The following is a 17,981-nucleotide window of genomic DNA, read 5'->3' as shown; positions in this document are numbered from 1 at the left end:
TGAGCCATCCTCTTGAACTGCTTTCCTCATAACCCTGAACATTATTTCTATTCAAATAATCATCATATGCCCTCTAAAATGCCTCAATTTAAATCTCCGCTATACTTCCAGATCGTGCATTCCAGAACAAAACCACCCCAAAAGGTTTTTCTCACATCGTATTTGCTCCTTTTGTAAATCACTTTTTTTTCTTTGAAAAATATTGTATTAAGGTATTTATATTATAAATTTTAACACAATGGACAACCACACACCCTAAAACCAGCCAACATGGCTTACATAAATAACACCCCACACAAAATCCCCACCAAACCGCCCCAACCTTGTCCACCTCCCCCTGCCTCCTCTTTTTAAACCACCCCCCCCCCCCCCCCCCCCCCCCCCCCCGGCTGACAGCTTAGTTCCTTCCAAAGGAGTCGACAAACGGCTGCCACCTTGGGCAAACCCTTCCATCGAGCCCCTCATGGCAAACTTAATTTTTTTCAAGCCTGAGAAACCCAACCATGTCACATCCTCACCCACCGACTTCGGGGGTTCTGGGTCTCTCCATGCTAGCAAGATCCGTCTCCGGGCTACCAGGGAGGCGAAGGCCAAGACATCAGCCTCTTTTGCCCCCTGGACTCCTGAATCTTCTGACACACCAACAATTGCCACCTCTGGACACGGGACTACCCTTGCTTTCAGAACCTCCAACATAAAGTGGGCAAAGCCCTGCCAGAATCCTCCAAGCTTCGGGCATGCCCAAAACATATGGACATGATTCGCAGGACTACCTGCATACCGCCCACACCTATCCTCCAGCCCTTCAAAAAGCCTGCTCATCCGGGCCACAGTCATATGCGCCCTGTGGATCACCTTAAATTGTATCAGGCTAAACCTGGCGCACAAAGAGGACACATTAACTCTCCTCAGGGCACCCTCACACAACCCAGCCTCCAGTTCCCTACCCAACTCTTCCTCCCATTTCTGCTTCACCTCCCCTATCGGGGCTCCCTCCCATTCCCTCAGCTCCTTATAAATTTCCGAAACCTTTCCTTCCCCCATCCCGCTTTCGACACCACCTTATCTTGGAACCCCTGGGGGGTCAGGTGTGGAACGGTCAATACCTGCTTCTGCACAAAGTCCCTTACATGTAAGTACCAGAACCCATTCCCACCGGGCAGCTCAAATTCCTCCTCCAACTCTTCCAAGCACGGAAAGACCTGTCTATAAACAAATCCCCAAACAGCTCAATCCCCGCCCGCTGCCACAGCCAACCCCCCCCCCCCCCCCCCCCCCCCCGAGCAAACCGGCGGTTGCCACATATCGGTGCCCACACCGACGCCCCCTTCAACCCCATGTGCTGTCGCCACTGTCCCCACACCCTCAGTGCTGCCACCACCACTACCAGGCTTGTGGAGTACCTGGCCAGCGAGATCGGCAAAGGTGCTATTAACAGTGCCCCCAAACTCATGTCCCTACATGAGGCCGCCTCCATCCGCTCCCATACCGACCCTTCCCTGACTACCCATTTCCTGACCATTGTAATATTCGCCGCCCAGTAGTAGTATATTTTCGATAACTGAGCATTGTGAAAAATCTGTGATTGAATTGTGTCACTGTGTTTACATGCAACAAAAGCTTTTCCAGTGACAAGTTAGAAACATATTTTTTTTGAAATTTAGAGTATCCAATTATTTTTTTCCAATTAAGGGGCAATGTAGCATGGCCAATCCACCTACCCTGCACATCTTTGGGTTGTGGAGGTGAGATCCACGCAGACATGGAAAGTGACCCGGGGCTGGGATCGAACCTGGGTCCTTGGCGCTGTGCAGTAGCAGTGCTAACCACTATGCCACGTGCCACCCAGGTTAAAAACGCAATTAAACAAGAAGTGCGAGTATTATTTATTTTTGTTCCTTGTTCTAATCTCCTACAGAATATTTTAAGGCAAACAAGGGCATCAATCAGTTACAACCCTGATCATCAACTGAAAAAGGCAGTTCAAAAATAAAATAATCTTCTGACAGTTGCTATTCCTGTAATTTGAAAATAAATCAGCCTCACTCACCTTCTTGTGTAAAGCAATATAATCAAGTCGTACTCCAATCTCCCCTGTAAAGAAGTTGGTTCCATTATAACAATGATTTAGCAAACCCCAACTAATAGGAGAGTGTGGAGGAGGATGACATGAATCTCCAGGACCACCTAGTTGAAGTAGCGTGTTAGCATCTTTCAAACCTTCTGAACAGGCGTCATAGTAGTTTTGGAATCCTAAAATCACATAAGTCATTATTCTTACACTATTCTCAAAGCCTGCCATTTAACAAGTATATTTTTCTTCAAAGCTATGGAATATAACCAGCAACAAAAACATTTTTAGTTGGTAATACTAGTGAAAACTACAATAATTGATCATATAAAGAAATTTTTCCGAACTTCAATCGTAATTGATGAACTTTGTCACTGATTCTACAACCTCAGAATCTTGTTCATTATTCACTCTACCAAAACATCACATAATTTTCAAAATCTTCTAATAATTCTCTTCCCAATCTTCTCATACTCTAATGGAAATTGTCCCAATGTCTCAAGTGTTTCCTCAGACTTATTTATGGCTCTAAGTCATAATTCTCATTTGAAGAACCTGTGCAGATACAAAGTGCCAAATGGACTCCTGGGCCCAAACAATTCTGTGATGTATGGATATAGGTTTCAGCAGCAGATGAGTTGAAGCAGGGGTGAAATTGGGCAGTTACAGAATTTTGATTAGGGTCTCAGTGATGTTGCAGTTTTATGGTCACCTCAAAGTCAAATCTAATGCCAAAGTTGCCATTGTTTGATTCCGCCTCAGTTGCCAAGGAAAGCAATTCAGTTCGTCACTTCAGAATGGATTTGCAGCAGAGAATTAAATTATAATTTCAGTATTTCCAACATTTATGTGGAGGTAATTTCTGTTCCTACAGTATGGAATATTTGAGAGGCACTGATAATTTAGCAACTATGGTTGAGTTAAGGTAGGTGGTGATGAGGCCGAGCTGGATGTCATCCGTGTGCATGCAAAAGCTCATGCTATGTGTCTAGATCAGGGGTGGGCAAACTACGGCCCGCGGGCCGCATGCGGCCCGCCAAAGGTATTTCTGCGGCCCACCAAGTCATTTAAAAAAAAAAAAAAATTTTTTTTTAAAAAATTTTTTTTTTTTTTTTTAAATTTTTTTTTAAAGTTAATGGGGGGGGCTGTTGGGTTACTTACTGGTATAGGGTGGATACGTTGACTTGAGTAGGGTGATCATTGCTCGACACAACGTCGAGGGCTGAAGGGCCTGTTCTGTGCTGTACTGTTCTATGTTCTATATGAGGCGCCCAGAATCATTTTTTTTTTTTTTAAATAATTTTTATTGAAATTTTTCGATACAAACATTTACCCCTACTACATTTTAAATTATAACACACCAAATCCCCCCTGGAAAATCCTCCCCACGCCCTCCCCCGCGCGCAACTCCCCACCCTCCCCGCGCTACCAGTCTAGCAACCAAACCGTTTTTTCCCTTTCTGCCGATGGTCTCGGGCAGTCATTGCCCGCGACCCCCCGCTGACGTGCTACCTTTGTTGCTATCCCCCCCCCTCCCTTCCCCCCCCCCCCTTTCTCCCCGGGTTGCTGCTGTTTCGGCCTCCAGATCCTATCTCTGATCCAGAAAGTCAAGGAAGGGCTGCCACCGCCGGAAGAACCCCTGTACCGACCCTCTCAGGGCGAATTTGATTCTTTCCAATTGGATGAAGCTTGCCATGTCGTTTAACCAGGTGTTAACACTTGGTGGCCTTGTGTCCCTCCACTGAATCAAGATCCTTCTCCGAGCTACCAAGGACGCAAAGGCCAATATTCCGGCCTCCCCTGCCTCCTGTACTCCTGGCTCCACCCCAACCCCAAAAATCGCTAGCCCCCACCCTGGTTTGACCCTGGTTCCCACCACTCTCGATACCGTCCCCGCCACCCCCTCCCAGAACTCTTCCAGTGCCGGGCACATCCAGAACATATGTACATGGTTCGCAGGGCTTCCCGAACACCTAACACACCTGTCCTCACCCCCGAAGAACCGACTCATCCTAGTCCCCGTCATATGGGCTCTGTGCAGCACCTTAAATTGGATGAGGCCCAACCTTGCGCACGACGACGACGAATTGACCCTCTCTAAGGCATCCGCCCATGTCCCATCTTCTATCTGCTCTCCCAGCTCCGCTTCCCACTTGTCTTTCAGCTCCTCTATCGATACCTCCTCCACCTCCTGCATTATTTTGTAGATGTCCGAGACCTTCCCTTCTCCGACCCAGACCCCTGACAGCACCCTATCACTGACCCCTCTATTGGGAAGCAAGGGAAATCCTTCCACCTGTCGTCTGGCAAATGCCTTCACCTGCAGGTATCTAAACGTGTTCCCCGGGGGGAGCTCAAATTTCTCCTCCAGCTCTCCCAGGCTCGCAAACCTCCCCTCTATGAACATGTCCCTCAGTTGCCTGATGCCCGCCCTGTGCCAGCTCTGGAATCCCCCGCCAGTGTTCCCCGGGACAAATCTGTGGTTCCCTCTCAGTGGCGCCGCCATCAGACCCCCCACTTCCCCCCTGTGTCGCCTCCACTGCCCCCAGATTTTCAGGGTGGCCGCCACTACCGGACTCGTGGTATACCTTGTGGGGGGGAGCGGCCATGGTGCCGTTACTAGCGCCCCCAGGCTTGTATTGCCGCAGGACGCCCTCTCCATACGTTTCCAAGCTGCCCCCTCCCCCTCCATCACCCACTTGCGCACCATCGATGCGTTCGCCGCCCAGTAGTATCCGGAAAGATTGGGTAGCGCTAATCCTCCCCTGTCCCTATTCCGTTCCAAGAAAATCCTTCTCACTCTAGGGGTGCCATGTGCCCACACATAGCCCATAATGCTGCTAGTTACCTTCTTGAAGAAGGCCCTGGGGAGAAAGATGGGCAAGCACTGAAACAGAAACAAGAACCTCGGGAGGACCGTCATTTTGACTGACTGCACCCTCCCTGCTAGCGACAGCGGTACCATGTCCCACCTCTTGAACTCCTCCTCCATCTGTTCCACCAGCCTTGAAAAGTTCAGCTTGTGGAGGGTCCCCCAGTTCCTTGCCACCTGCACCCCCAAGTACCTGAAGCTCTTTACTGCTCTCTTAAAGGGGAGCCGCCCAATTCCCTCCCCCTGATCTCCCGGGTGTATCACAAAGACCTCACTTTTACCCACATTTAATTTATATCCCGAAAAGTCCCCAAACTCCGCTAGTATTTCCATTACCTCCGGCATTCCCCCTTCCGGGTCCGCCACATATAACAACAAATCATCCGCATAGAGTGATACCCGATGTTCCTCCCCTCCCCTTGTCAGTCCTCTCCACCCCCCTGAACCCCTCAGTGCCATCGCCAACGGTTCGATCGCTAATGCAAATAGTAAGGGGGATAGGGGGCATCCCTGCCTGGTACCTCGATGGAGCCCAAAATACTCTGACCTCCTCCCGTTTGTAACCACACTCGCCATCGGGGCCGAATACAGCAGCTTCACCCACTTGATAAATCCCTCCCCAAACCCAAACCGTTCCAGCGTCTCCCACAGGTATTCCCACTCCACCCTATCGAATGCCTTCTCCGCATCCAGTGCTACCACTATCTCAGCCTCCCCCTCCACTGCTGGCATCATAATCACATTCAACAGTCTCCGGACATTTGTGTTAAGTTGTCGTCCCTTTACGAACCCCGTCTGGTCCTCATGGATTACCCCTGGCACACAATCCTCTATTCTGGTTGCCAGGACCTTTGCCAACAGTTTGGCATCTACATTCAAGAGGGAGATAGGCCTGTAGGACCCGCATTGTACAGGGTCTTTGGCCCGCTTCAGGATCAAGGAGATCAGGGCCTGTGACATTGTCGGGGGCAGAACCCCCCCCTCTCGCGCCTCATTGAAGGCTCGCACCAGCACTGGACCCACCAAGTCCACATACTTCTTATAAAATTCCACCGGGAACCCATCCGGCCCCGGCGCCTTCCCCGCCTGCATCTGGCCTATCCCTTTAACTAGCTCCTGCAGCTCTATCGGCGCCCCCAGCCCCTCCACCCGTTCCTCCTGGACCTTTGGGAACCTCAATCTATCGAGGAAGTTCTCCATTCCCCCCCTCCTCCTGGGCGGCTCAGACCGGTACAATTCCCTGTAGAAATCCCTGAAGACCCCGTTCACCTCTTGCCCCTTCTGCACTACGTTCCCTCCCTTCTCTCTCACTCCCCCAATCTCTCTGGCTGCATCTCGCTTGCGCAGCTGGTGTGCTAGCATCCTGCTCGCCTTTTCCCCGTACTCATAGACCGCGCCCTGTGCCCTTCTCCATTGCGTCTCCGCCTTCCTAGTGGTCAGTAGGTCAAACTGGGCCTGTAAACTGCGCCGCTCCCTCAACAGCCCCTCCTCTGGTGTCTCCGCATATCTCCTGTCCACTTCTATAAGTTCCCCCACCAGTCTCTCCCTCTCCTGCCTCTCCTTCCTTTCTCTGTGTGCCCTTATGGAGATCAGCTCTCCTCTGATCACTGCTTTCAGGGCCTCCCAGACTACCCCCACCTTCACCTCGCCCGTGTCGTTCGTGCCCAGATATCTCTCAATGCCCTTCCGGACCCTTCCGCACACCTCATCGTCCGCCAGCAGCCCCACATCCAGGCGCCACAACGGGCGCTGGTCCCGTGCTTCCCCCAGTTCTACCTCTACCCAGTGTGGTGCATGGTCCGAAATCGCAATGGCCGAGTACTCCGTGTCCTGCACTCTCGAAATCAGCCCCCTGCTCAGTACAAAAAAGTCTATTCTGGAGTACACCCTGTGGACGTGGGGGAAAAAAGAATACTCCCTCGCCCTTGGCCTGCCAAATCTCCAAGGGTCTACCCCCCCCCATCTGCTCCATGAACCCCCTTAGCACCTCTGCCGCTGCCGGCCTCCTATTCGTCCTGGAACTCGATCTGTCGAGCCCAGGGTCGAGCACTGTATTGAAGTCCCCCCCCATGATCAGGCCCCCTGCCTCCAGACCCGGAATGAGGCCCAACAGGCGCCTCATAAAACCCGCGTCATCCCAATTCGGGGCATACACATTCACCAGCACCACATTCTCTCCCTGCAGCCTACCCTTCACCATCACGTACCTACCCTCCTTATCTGCTACCACCTGCGCCGCCACGAACGACACCCTCTTTCCCACCAAAATCGCCACCCCCCGGTTCTTTGCGTCCAAGCCTGAGTGGAACACCTGTCCCACCCACCCCCTTCTCAGGCGTACCTGGTCTACTACTCTCAAGTGAGTCTCCTGCAACATTGCCACATCCGCCTGCAGTCCCTTTAGGTGTGAAAAAACCCTTGCTCTCTTGACCGGCCCATTCAGCCCCCTCACGTTCCAAGTAATCAACCGGGTCGCGGAGCGACCTGTCCCTTTCCCCTGTCTATTAGCCATGTCCTGTCCCCTGTTCGCCCCGGGTCGACCCTCCCCTTCTGACCCGTTCCCCATGGCGATGGCCCCCCCCCCTCTCCCCTCCCGTTCTTCCCTTCCCGTCCTTTCCAGCAGCAACCCGGTATCCCCCCCCCACCCCCCTCCCCCCCCCCCCCCCCCCCCCCCCTGGCTAGGACCCCTCCTAGCCGCGGTGTATCCACCATCGTACTCCCGAGAGTCAGCTGATTTTCGCTGACCCGGCTGCCCCTGCCACACTCCGACTCCTCCCGATGTGGGGGGGGAGGGGCCTCCCCCCCCCCCCTTGCCATCCCTCTCTGACCCCGCTTCAGCGCGGGAAAAGCCGCCATTGCTGGCCACACCCCACTCTTCTCTCCTCCCCCTTCCTCCGTCCCGCACGCGGGAAACAGGGGAAAGCCCGCGCTTCCGCCCGGCCACACCCTACCCCGCCATCTTCAATTCCACCCCCGTCCCCATCCAAGCCCATAAAAAAGCCCCCTTAAAACGAGAGGAAGAAAAAAGAGAAAAAGAAAACCCGCATAACCAACTTGCACCCCCCCGTCCCGCCTCCCCAACTTAACAATATAACAATATAAATAACAAATCTCAAATAAATACATAAATACATAACTATGGGCGCCCAGAATCATAACCGGGTGAAGTAATTATTTTACTTAATATACTATGCGGCCCTTTGTGAATTGTGAATTTCTGAATGTGGCCCTTGCACAGAAAAGTTTGCCCACCCCTGGTCTAGATGATGCCACTGAGGAGGAGTATGCAGAATAGAAATAGAAAGGGGCCAAGGATAGATCCTTGGGGGACACCAGAACGAATGTTGTGGGAACAGGAAGAAAAGCCATTTCAAGTGATACTCTGGCTATGATTAGATAGATAAAAATTGAACATGACAATTACAGTCCTATACAGTGGTCAGGCACTTGTGTGATCAGCCATGCCAAAGGCAGCAGACAAGTCAAAAAGAATGAGGAGGGAAAGCTTACTTCTATCACAATCGGACATCCATAGGATGTCATTTGTGACATTGTAAAAAAACGTTTTGGTATTGTGCTATCGGTGGTAATGGAGGGAATCAAATGTCGAGTTCGGATAAGGTGGCATGAATTTGAGAGGTAACGACTCGGGAAAAGAAAGGGAGGTTGGATGTGAGACAGTAATGACAGTGGGTGGGATTGAGGGTTGAACTGTGAAAGAATGGTGAAGGCAGCTGATTTAAAGGAAAAAAGGACGATGCCTAAAGAAACGTCTTGAGATAACAATGCCAGCTAACATGAGGACCAAGGCAACAGTTATGAAACCTGCTAAGACTTACTGTGAAGGCTCACACATGAATAAAGTGGTTGGATGGTTCAGAGGGTGGGTAGTTGGGTAGAGGGTATGAAAAGTCTGGTTCGGGACTGGTCAGGCCTGATATGTGTGTTAAGGCTATTTGGATAAAGTACCCAAACATCTGTACTGTTGAGTCAGTGTCTTAAAAAATAATGGAGAACATTGTCAAAAGAAATCTAGTGATAATCCAAAGTGGCACGACAGCCAAAAGAGATATCTAAGCGAGCTTTAAATATTCATGCTTTATAAGTGTTACATTATGAAACATTTCTTCTGCACAGTACTGTACAACCTTAATCCCACGTTAATTTTGTTATGACTATGTGGGAACAGGACTATGATAATCATTACACAGTTTTATCAACTTACCTCGAATTGTGAATGTTAAATTGTCAAAATCATGATGATCTGGTTCATTCCATGTTTCAAAGTTCCATTTTGACAGATATGCCACACCATACTTATCTATAAGCAAAAGGAAAATGTTTGCAGGTTGTAAACTAATTATGTCGTTCTTATCTTGGCAAACAATAAATATTTTATTACTAAATATTTTTATTCCTAAAATGTTAATTACTAAATATGTACTTAATATTACTAAATTTATGACTCATATTTTGATTAGACTGAAAAGAGTAGATAATGAATTTCAATTTCTATGAAATTGAAGCTAGTTTGGCAGGGGGATAGTCTTTCATCACTATGCATTAGTGATGGAGGGAGTGGATGTTGGTGACAGTCAGACATATACTTTTGGAGGCCCCATGCCCTCCCTCTTGGCAGGGCCCCCATGTCACGCCACCCCCTGGTGATATAGCAACCGTTCCCCAATGACACTGAGGCCCATCCCAAATGATGTCAATGCCCTCCTGACCATGACCACCCTCAGCTCACATAATGCAAGGCACAGAAACCCCAAATCTCATCCTCCCTGCCCAGTCCAGTTGCTGCCCAATCCAATCTCACTCACAACCCTGCTGTCTGGCTGGCCTCTGGCTCTGATCGAGTTGCCTCCCTCCCGCTGTTCCCCGATTCCCCGAGACACAATGCTGGTGCTTGCCTGGTCTTCATCGCATCTCCCGACGGCTGCTCTGCTCACCTCTCCGCTTTTGCTCGGGTGACCAGGCCTCAAGACTCAATGTGTGCTCCTGGCTGGCCGCTTGGCCTCTGCTGCTGGCTATCTGGCCTGGCCTCTGCTCTGTTTGATTGGTTGTCCACCCACCTTCCTCAGCCCTGGCCTGGAGGTCGAGAGACCTCCGATACTCCCCTCAACAGCTGTTGGTCAGTGCCTTGACCTCGCCTTGCTGAAGCAGAGGTGGATTTACACTTTTGGGTGCACACACAGCCACTTCTCAGTATGCCCCCCCCCCCCCCCCCCCCCCCGCCCCCCTCCAATTGACCGGAGCCCCACGCAGCACGCTGAGTGTTTCATTCTAATTCCACCTCGGTCAGAGGTGATGGATGAGGTACCAATCAAGTTGGCTGCTTTGTCCTGAATGGTGTCGAGCTTCCTGAGTGTTGATGGAGCTGCACTCATCCAGGCAAATGAAGAGTGTGCCTTTTGCCTGGTGGACCGGATTTGAGGGGTCAGGGGGTGAGTTATTTGCCGGAGAATTCCCAGGCTCTGACCTGTTGCTGTAGCTAGAGTAGTTTATATGGCTAGCCCAATTCAGTTTCTGGTCACTGAATATTTTTGAACATGTTTTAAGAATGACAGTTTTTTCAGTATTAAGTGTGTTAGAATGGCAACTGTTAGATTGTTAGAAGTTTACTTTCTTTTTCGAATAACATTTCAAAAACATGGCTCCTGATGTCTTCCCACTGTGGATACCAGGTGAGTGGCTTTCAAGGATACATAGAACAGGGACTTCCGGGTGCGGCTATGACTAGCTAAGTTGCACGCTTGGAAGCTCCTGCGACAAAGGTGTTTTTCGGGCCAACTGGAGGGCCCCAAAGGTGCAGTAAAGACGAATCCCGGTGGGGGAAGGTCCCCTGAGGAGAACTAGACCGATTTTATGGTCGGTACCCGGAGTGGAGCGGCAAGAAAAACGGCAGCAGCTCCCCAAAAAAAGCGGGGGAAGAAAATCAAAATGGCGGCCGGCGGCGCATCGGAGGAATGGAAGAAATGGGCGGAGGAGCAGCAGGCCGCTCTCCTCCGTTTTTTCACGGAGCTGAAAGTGGAGCTCTTAGAGTCCATGAACGCGACGGCCACCAGGTTGGTGGGAGCCCAGGCGATCCAAGAGGCGTCGATTAAAGAGCTGCAGCAGGAGATGACCGCGAGGGAGGAGGAGGCCACAGTCATCGGGGCAAAGGTGGAGTTGCACGAGGCACTCCACATGAAGTGGCAGAGCCGCTTCGAGGAGCTGGACACTCGGATGAGGAGGAAAAATTTGAGGATCCTGGGCCTGGAAGAAGGCCTGGAGGGGTCGGATCTCCCGGGATATGTGGCGGAGATGTTGAGCTCCCTGATGGGGGAAGGGGCCGGTCCGGCGCCCCTGGAACTGGAAGAGGCATACCGGGTCATGACAGGAGGCCTAGGGCAAACGAGCCCCCGAGGGCGGTGCTGGTGCGGTTCCAGCGGCTAAGTGATCGAGAGAAAGTCCTGAGGTGGGCAAAAAGGGAGAAAAGCAGCAAGTGGCAGAACTCGACGGTAAGGGTGTACCAGGACTGGAGTGCGGAGGTGGCAAAGCGGCGGGCCCGGTACAACCGGACAAAGGCGGTGCTACACGCGAAAAAGATCAAATTTGGAATGCTGCAGCCGGCGCGCTTGTGGGTCACCTACAAGGACCAACATCATTATTTTGAGTCCCCAGAGGAGGCCTGGACCTTTGTACAAGAGGAAAAGTTGGACACGAACTAAAACCTGGGAGCACCGGCGGTCGTAGCCGCCTGGGGACTCTTGATTGAGCAAGTGGCCCTTTTCTTTTTCAGGCCAGGTCGGAACTGGGTAACAGTTTCGTGGATTGTTTGGGGTGTTTTTTCTCGAACGGTTGACTTTTCTGAATATCTTGAAGGTTTCGAGTTGTTGGGTGTTTCTGTATATTTGAACTGTTGAAATCTCTATTGTGGGTCGTTGGCTTCTTATGGGGTGTTTCTTCCCGTTTCCAATTTCCCTTAGTTATTTACCCCTTTTACCCTTTTCCTTTGGGTGCTTGGGGTTTTTTGTTCTTTCTTTCTTTTCGGGTTATGGTTATCTGCGGTTATTTATACTGTTTGATGGAGGGTGATGGTTGAGCACACTGTTAGTTGATAGCTAGTTAATTATTTTGTTATTTAAGTATGTAGTTAAGTATTTATGTATTTATTTGCCATTGGGTATTTATATCGTTAAGTTGGGGAGACGGGACGGGGGGGGAGCGGGTTGATTATGCGGGTCTTTCTCTGGGGTTTTAAGGGGATCTTTCACGGGCGCAGATGGGGTGAACCGGGAGGAGTCGGAATGTGGCAGGAGCAGCCGGGTCAGCGGAGACCAGCTGACTCTCGGGAGTACGATGTTGGGTACATCGCGGCTAGGAGGGGTCCTAGCCGGGGGGGAAGGGGGGGGGGGGGGGGGGGGGGAGGGGGAGGGGGCTGGGGGGGGACACCGGGTTGGTGCTGGAAAGACCAGGGACGAGAAGGGGAGAGCCGGGGGGGTGGGGGGGGGGGGGGGGGGGGGGGGGGGGGGGCATCGCTATGGGAAGCGGGTCAGAAAAGGAGGGATGACCCGGGGCGAGCAAGGGACAAGACATGGCTAATCGACAGGGAGTAGGGACGGGTCGCTCAGCGATCCGATTGATCACGTGGAACGTAAGGGGGCTGAATGGGCCGGTTTAAAAGATCAAGGGTCTTCTCACACCTGAAGGGACTGAAGGCTGATGTAGCAATGCTGCAGGAGACTCATTTGAGGGTAGCAGATCAGGTCCGCCTGAGAAGGGGGTGGGTGGGACAGGTGTTCCACTCAGGCTTGGATATCAAGAACCGGGGGGTGGCGATTTTGGTGGGAAAGAGGGTGTCGTTTGTGGCGGCAGAGGTGGTGGCAGATAAGGAGGGCAGGTATGTGATGGTGAGGGGTAGGTTGCAGGGAGAGAATGTGGTACTGGTAAATGTGTATGCCCCGAACTGGGACGACGCGGGTTTTATGAGGCGCCTGCTGGGCCTCATCCCGGGACTGGAGGCAGGGGGCCTGATCATGGGAGGGGACTTTAATACGGTGTTAGACCCTGGGCTGGATAGATCGAGTTCCAGGACGAATAGGAGGCCGGCAGCGGGCAGAGGTGTTAAGGGGGTTCATGGAGCAGATGGGAGGGGTAGACCCATGGAGATTTGGTAGGCCTAGGGCGAGGGAGTATTCTTTTTTCTCCCACGTCCACAGAGTGTACTCTAGGATCGATTTTTTCGTATTGAACAGGGGGCTGATACCGAGAGTGCAGGACACGGAGTACTCGGCCATTGCGATATCGGACCATGCACCACATTGGGTGGACGTGGACATGGGGGAGGCGCGGGATCAACGCCCGTTGTGGCACCTGGATGTAGGGCTGTTGGCGGACGAAGAGGTGTGCAGAAGGGTGAGAACGGGCATTGAGAACTATCTGGGTACGAATGACACAGGTGAGGTGCAGGTGGGGACGGTCTGGGAGGCCTTGAAAGCAGTGATTATAGGAGAGCTGATCTCCATAAGGGCACACAGAGAGAGGAAGGAGAGGCAGGAAAGGGAGAGGCTGGTGGGGGAGCTCCTAGAAGTAGATAGGAAATATGCGGCGGCACCAGAGGAGGGGCTATTAAGGGAGCGGCGTAGCTTGCAGGCCAGGTTTGACCTACTGACCACTAGGAAGGCGGAAATGCAGTGGAGAAGGGCGCAGGGTGCGGCGTATGAGTACGGGGAAAAGGCGAGCAGGATGCTGGCACACCAGCTTCGTAAGCGAGATGCAGCCAGAGAGATTGGGGGAGTGAGAGAGAGGGGTGGGGACGTAGTGCAGAAGGGGCAAGAGGTGAATAGGGTCTTTAGGGACTTCTATAGGGAATTGTATAGGTCTGAACCGCCGAAGAGGAGAGGGGGAATGAAGAACTTTCTCGACAATTTGGGGTTCCCAAAGGTACAGGAGGAGCTGGTAGAAGGGTTGGGGGCGCCGATAGAGCTGCAGGAGCTAATTAAAGGGATAGGCCAGATGCAGGCGGGGAAGGCGCCGGGGCCGGATGGGTTCCCGGTGGAGTTTTACAGGAAATTTGTGGACTTGGTGGGTCCAGTGCTGGTGAGAGCCTTTAATGAGGCGCGCGAGGGGGGGGTTCTGCCCCCAACAATGTCGCAGGCCCTGATCTCCTTGATTTTGAAGCGGGACAAGGACCCGGTCCAGTGCGGGTCCTACAGGCCCATCTCCCTCCTAAATGTTGACGCCAAGCTGTTAGCAAAGGTCCTGGCAACCAGGATAGAGGACTGTGTGCCAGGGGTAGTCCATGAAGACCAGACGGGGTTCGTGAAGGGACGCCAACTTAACACAAATGTCCGGAGATTGTTAAATGTGATTATGATGCCAGCAATGGAAGGGGAGGCGGAGATAGTGGTAGCGCTGGACGCGGAGAAGGCATTTGACAGGGTGGAGTGGGAATACTTGTGGGAGACGTTGGAAAGGTTTGGGTTTGGGGAGGGATTTATCAAGTGGGTAAAACTGCTCTATTCAGCTCCGATGGCAAGTGTGGTAACAAACGGGAGGAGGTCAGAATATTTTGGGCTCCATCGAGGTACTAGGCAGGGATGTCCCCTATCCCCCTTACTCTTTGCATTAGCGATTGAGCCGTTGGCGATGGCACTGAGGGGTTCAGGGGGGTGGAGAGGACTGACAAGGGGAGGGGAGGAACATCGGGTCTCGCTCTATGCGGATGATTTGTTGTTGTATGTGGCAGACCCGGAGGGGGGAATGCCGGAGGTAATGGGGATACTAGCGGAGTTCGGGGACTTTTCGGGGTATAAATTAAATCTGGGGAAAAGTGAGGTCTTTGTAATACACCCGGGAGACCAAGGGGAGGGAATTGGGAGGCTCCCCTTCAAAAGAGCAGTTAAAAGTTTTAGGTACTTGGGGGTGCAGGTGGCAAAGAACTGGGGGCCCCTCCACAAGTTGAACTTTTCCAGACTGGTGGAACAGATGGAGGAGGAGTTTAAGAGGTGGGACATGGTGCCGCTGTCGCTGGCAGGGAGGGTGCAGTCAGTTAAAATGACGGTCCTCCCGAGGTTCTTGTTTTTGTTCCAGTGTCTGCCCATCTTCCTCCCCAGGGCCTTTTTCAAGAAGGTAACGAGTAGTATCATGGGGTATGTGTGGGCACATGGCACCCCGAGAGTTAGAAGGGTCTTTTTGGAGCGGAGTAGGGATAGTGGAGGGCTGGCGTTACCCAACCTTTCAGGATATTACTGGGCGGCAAATACATCGATGGTACGAAAGTGGATGATGGAAGGGGAGGGGGCAGCCTGGAAGCGCATGGAGAGGGCGTCCTGCGGCAACATAAGCTTAGGGGCACTGGTAACGGCACCATGGCCGCTCCCTCCCACGAGGTATACCACGAGCCCGGTGGTGGCGGCCACCCTCAAGATATGGGGGCAGTGGAGGCGACACAGGGGGGAAGTGGGAGGTCTGATAGGGGCACCACTAAGAGGGAACCACAGATTTGCGCCGGGAAATACAGGAGGGGGATTCCAGAGCTGGCAGAGGGCGGGTATTAGACAACTGAGGGACCTGTTTATAGAGGGGAGGTTTGCGAGCTTGGGAGAGCTGGAGGAGAAATTTGGGCTCCCCCCGGGGAACACGTTCAGGTACCTCCAAGTGAAGGCATTTGCCAGACGACAGGTAGAGGGGTTCCCCGCGCTTCCCGACAGGGGGGTGAGTGATAGGGTGCTATCAGGGGTCTGGGTCGGGGAGAGGAAGATCTCGGACATCTATAAGATTATGCAGGAGGTGGAGGAGGTACCAGTAGTGGAGCTGAAAGATAAGTGGGAGTTAGAGCTGGGGGAACAGATAGAGGACGGGACATGGGCAGACGCCCTGGAGAGGGTCAACTCGTCGTCGTCATGTGCGAGACTAAGTCTCATTCAATTTAAGGTACTGCATAGAGCCCACATGACGGGGACAAGGATGAGTCGGTTTTTCGGGGGTGAAGACAGGTGTATTAGATGTTCGGGAAGCCCTGCGAATCATGCACATATGTTTTGGGCATGTCCGGCACTGGAGGAGTTCTGGAAGGGGGTGGCAGGGACGGTGTCGAGAGTGGTGGGGTCCAGGGTTAAGCCAGGATGGGGACTTGCGATCTTTGGGGTTGGGGTGGAACCGGGGGTACAGGAGGCGAGGGAGGCTGGAATATTAGCCTTTGCGTCCTTGGTGGCTCGGAGGAGGATCTTGATTCAGTGGAGGGACGAAAGGCCTCCGAGTGTTAACACCTGGTTAAACGACATGGCAAACTTCATCCAATTGGAAAGGATCAAATTCGCCCTGAGAGGGTCGGTGCAGGGGTTTTTCAGGCGATGGCAACCCTTCCTAGACCTCTTAGATCAGAGATAGAAACTGAGGCCGTGACAGCAGCAACCCGGGAGGGGAGGGGAGGGCGGGAGGGAGGGGGGGGAGGGGGGGGGGGGGGAGGGGGGACAACGACGAAGGAAGTACGGTAGCGGTGGTGGCACGGGCAAGGCCTGCCCGAGGACACTGCCAGAAATGATAAGTTGGTCTGACTGTCGGTTCGCCGGCGGGGGGGGAACGCGCGAGTAGGGGGTGGGGGGGACTTTTTTTTTTGTTAAGCAGGGGGGTTTGACTTTGTTTTGTTATAATTTAAATGTAAATGTAGGGGGGGTTAAATGTTTGTATTTTGAAAAATTTCTTCAATAAAAATTATCTTAAAAAAAAAGGATACATAGAACAAAGAACAGAGAACAGTGCAGCACAGTACAGGCAACTTCAGCCCACGATGTTGTGCCGACCATTTATCTAATCTAAGATCAACCTAACCTACACCCCTTCAATTTACTGCTGTCCATGTGCCTGACCAAAAGTCGCTTAAATGTCCCTTAAATGTCCCTGATGACTCTGACTCCACCATCTCCACTGGCAGTGCATTCCATGCACCAACCACTCTCTGTGTTAAGAACCTACCTCTGACATCTTCCCTATACTTTCCTCCAATCACCTTAAAATTATGTCCCCTCGTGACAGCATTTCCGCCTTGGGGAAAAGTCTCTGGCTATCCACTCTATCCATGCCTCTCATCACCCTGTACACTTCTATCATGTCACCTCTCTTTCTTCTTCATCCAGTGAGAAAAGCCCTAGCTCCCTCAACCTTTCTTCATAAGACATGCCCTCCAGTCCAGGCAGCATCCTGGTAAATCTCCTCTGCACCCTCTCCAAAGCATCCACATCCTTCCTATAATGAGGCGACCAGAACTGGACACAATATTCCAAGCGTGGTCTTAACCAGAGTTTTATTAAGCAAAACCTCGTGGCTCTTAAACTCAATCCCTGTTAATAAAAGCCAACACACCATACGCCTTTGTAAAAACCCTGTCGACCTGGGTGGCAATTTTGAGAGATCTAGGTACGTGGACCCCAAGATTCCTCTGTTCCACCACACTTCCAAGAATCTTGCTTTTAACCCTGTATTCAGAATTCAAATTTGACCTTCCAAAATTAATCACTTCAGATTTATCCAGGTTGAACTCCATCTGCCACTTCTCAGCCCAGCTCTGCATCCTGTCAATATCCTCTTGTAACCTACAACAGTCCTCAACACTATCTACAGCTCCACCAATCTTTGTGCCATCGGCAAACTTACTAACCCACCCTACCACTTCCTCATCCATATCATTTATAAAAACCACGAAGAGCAGAGTTCCCAGAACAGATCCCTGCGGGACACCACTGGTCACCGACCTCCAGGCAGGATACTTTCCATCCACTACCACTCGCTGTCTTCTTTCGGCCAGCCAATTCTGTATCCAGACTGCCAGATTTCCCTATATCCCATGCCCCCTAACTTTTTGAATGAGATTACCACGGGGAACCTTATCAAATGCCGTACTGAAATCCATATACATCGCATCCACTGCTCGACCTTCATCAATGTTTAGCACAGGGCTAAATCGCTGGCTTTGAAGCAGACCAAAGCAGGCCAGCAGCACGGTTCAATTCCCGTACCAGCCTCCCCAAACAGGCGCCGGAATGTGACGAC

At 52.0% G+C, this 17,981-nt stretch overlaps 1 protein-coding gene across 2 annotated transcripts in view; it reads right to left on the bottom strand.

Moving 5' to 3' along the window:
* idua (alpha-L-iduronidase) overlaps positions 1-17,981 on the bottom strand; it is a 328,554-nt gene that overhangs the window by 169,178 nt on the left and 141,395 nt on the right. For both annotated transcript variants that reach the window (XM_038792331.1, XM_038792332.1), the window contains exons 5-6: positions 9,169-9,264; positions 2,051-2,253 (exon numbers count right to left, since the gene is read on the bottom strand). In XM_038792331.1, the coding sequence (XP_038648259.1) occupies positions 2,051-2,253; positions 9,169-9,264 (299 nt within the window). The remainder of the gene's footprint in view (positions 1-2,050; positions 2,254-9,168; positions 9,265-17,981) is intronic.

This window comes from Scyliorhinus canicula, chromosome 3 (genome assembly GCF_902713615.1).
Source record: "Scyliorhinus canicula chromosome 3, sScyCan1.1, whole genome shotgun sequence".
Taxonomy (NCBI): Eukaryota; Metazoa; Chordata; class Chondrichthyes; order Carcharhiniformes; family Scyliorhinidae; genus Scyliorhinus; species Scyliorhinus canicula.
The sequence above is the reverse complement of the archived record's forward strand: the minus strand, read 5'-3'. Positions and strand labels throughout refer to the sequence as shown.